The 2,500-nt window shown below is 37.1% G+C and overlaps 1 protein-coding gene across 2 annotated transcripts in view; it reads right to left on the reverse strand.

The window, feature by feature from the left end:
- sema6bb (sema domain, transmembrane domain (TM), and cytoplasmic domain, (semaphorin) 6Bb) overlaps positions 1 to 2,500 on the reverse strand; it is a 110,638-nt gene that overhangs the window by 43,546 nt on the left and 64,592 nt on the right. For both annotated transcript variants that reach the window (XM_046870960.1, XM_046870961.1), the window contains exons 4-5: positions 2,265 to 2,325; positions 614 to 676 (exon numbers count right to left, since the gene is read on the reverse strand). In XM_046870960.1, coding sequence (XP_046726916.1) covers positions 614 to 676; positions 2,265 to 2,325 — 124 coding nt within the window. The remainder of the gene's footprint in view (positions 1 to 613; positions 677 to 2,264; positions 2,326 to 2,500) is intronic.

Raw genomic sequence — 2,500 nt, forward strand, 5'->3', positions numbered from 1 at the left:
AAGTGCTTTATTGGCCTGACAAATTATGTTTTGTATTGCAAAAGCATTAAGAACAACACGGGCAATGATTTAGAACATCTAAAGAAGATCTAAAGAACATCTGAAGCAAAAAAGGAAATTGTGGATTTTGGGACTGTGGATGTATTATTTTTGGTTGTTAGCTTTTTGGTAATGGTAATCTCTCTCTCTCTCTCTCTCTCTCTCTCTCTCTCTCTCTGTCTTTCTATTTGTTGGTCACTTTGTCTCTCTCTATCGCTCTGTCTATCTTTCTCTCTCGCTTTGTCTCCTCTAAGAGTGAACAGGTGGAGCCCCCCACCCCTCTCTCCTCCTTCCTCCTTCCCGTTCTCTTTCCCTCGTTTATCTCACATCTCTCTTGTCCGGATTGTGTGTCAGGTTTCACCCTGTGCATTAAATGGCTCTCTGATGTTGTATATCATTTCCTGAGAGGAAATAAGTTATCTTTTGGTCCGCAAATACACACACACACACACACACACACACACACACACACACACACACACACACACACACACACACTCTCACTAATGCACACATGAGGGTAAAAACCCAGCAGTTCTGTGTGTGTGTGTGTGTGTGTGTGTGTGTGTTTTACCTCATGCTTGCCCTTCATCCTGCAGATTTTTATGTCATTCCTGTTAGACTCCCATGTCCTTTTCTGTAATACACACACACACACACACACACACACACACACACACACACACACACACACACACATTATTCACATAAAGGTCAATCTAACATTACTCATTGTACTCCATGGTACTTGAACATTAGTACCATAAAGGGATGACAGACCTTCTCTTCCTGTGCTCTAACATTTCTCTAACATTACCCTGTTACTATACCATCACTCTAGTATCCCTAAAGGTACTCTGACCAGTACTCCAATGCTTCTCCACTTCTACCTGTGCTCTAGAATTCCTCAAATATTAGTCTTGTGTCACTCAGATACTGTATTACTCTATTGACAGTATTCTAGAGTCACTATAGCATTACTTTGAGATTCATCCTACATTAGTTTAAGTTATTCTAATAATGTCTTGTTACTATAACATTACTCTAAAGGCACTCTGACACTACTCAGGTTTTAACACTAAAGTCTAGTGTCTATTACTCTATCAATATTACTCTAGAGTCACTCCAACAACGACCATCTCCATGTTGCTCAGATGTAAGAGTAAAACTTTAATTTAAAGTTACTCTAACATTTCTCCAACATAAAAATTTTACAGTCAGATCACATTAACATTACTCACTGCTCTAACATTGCTCTGTGTTACTGTAACATTCCACTGTTTCTATAAATTTACTCTATTATCCTAGGGGTACTCTGACAATTCCTCTTCTTATAACTATGCTCTTGCATTAATCACATGTAGAGTCTTTCATACACTGTATTACTTTCTCAACATTACTTTGGAATCAATCTGCATTACTCTAATAATACTGTGTTACTATAACGTTACTCTAGTTCTCTAATGGCACTGTGACAGTACTCGAATGTTTCTGTAACTGTGCTCTAGCATTACTCACATATTAGTCTAGAGTTACTCGAATACTGTATTACTCTATTAATATTAGTTTGAGGTATATCTAACCTCACTGTTACTCTGATATAACTATACTATAAAAGTACGCCATAATCAACATGATATGAAAAGTACTCTAACTAATAAACCAATAGTATTCTGACAGTAATATTTCTCTACTTCTTACCGTAGTCAAGCATTACTTAAATATTAGTCTAGTGTCACTGAAATACTGTATTACCCGATAAACATTACTCTAGAGTCAATCAAGGTTCATGTAACATTACTTAAAGTTACTGTAATCATGTTATGTTACTTTAGTACTCTCTGGCAGTTCTCTAAGGTTTCTCTACAGCTTACTGTGCTCAATAATTACTCACATTATAAACTAGTGTCACATAATTACTCTATTACTCTACTGACACTACTCTAGAGCTACTCTAACATTACTCCAATGTCACTATGTTCTACAGATTTAACTATCACATACTCTAGAATGAACATGAACTTAGAGTTACAAAACACTGTAATATTCTATTAAAATTGCTCTAGATTCTATAACTATAACGTTAATCTAACGTTCCTCCAGTGTTACCATGTAACTAATTACTACATGTTACTATTACATTACGCATGGTTTAACTGCATTACTCATTACTCATATAATATCATTACTCTAGGAGTGTTGTACTGTACATTACTCAGTCTTACCTTGCTGTAAAACATCTCGTCTCCAAGCATGTTATCCAGCTCCACGCGAAAAAGGTCATCCCTGTCACACACACACACACACGCACACACACACACACACACACACAGAGCAAAGCAATAACTCATTAAACAACCCACTGAGCGAATGTGATAATTAAAAGCGAGCACCGGCTTCACACAGCGTGCCGAACACACCTTCTCAATTCGTATCTAACTCTTCCTCATTGGGCTTCATT

Source organism: Silurus meridionalis, chromosome 17, assembly GCF_014805685.1.
Source record: "Silurus meridionalis isolate SWU-2019-XX chromosome 17, ASM1480568v1, whole genome shotgun sequence".
Taxonomy (NCBI): domain Eukaryota; kingdom Metazoa; phylum Chordata; class Actinopteri; order Siluriformes; family Siluridae; genus Silurus; species Silurus meridionalis.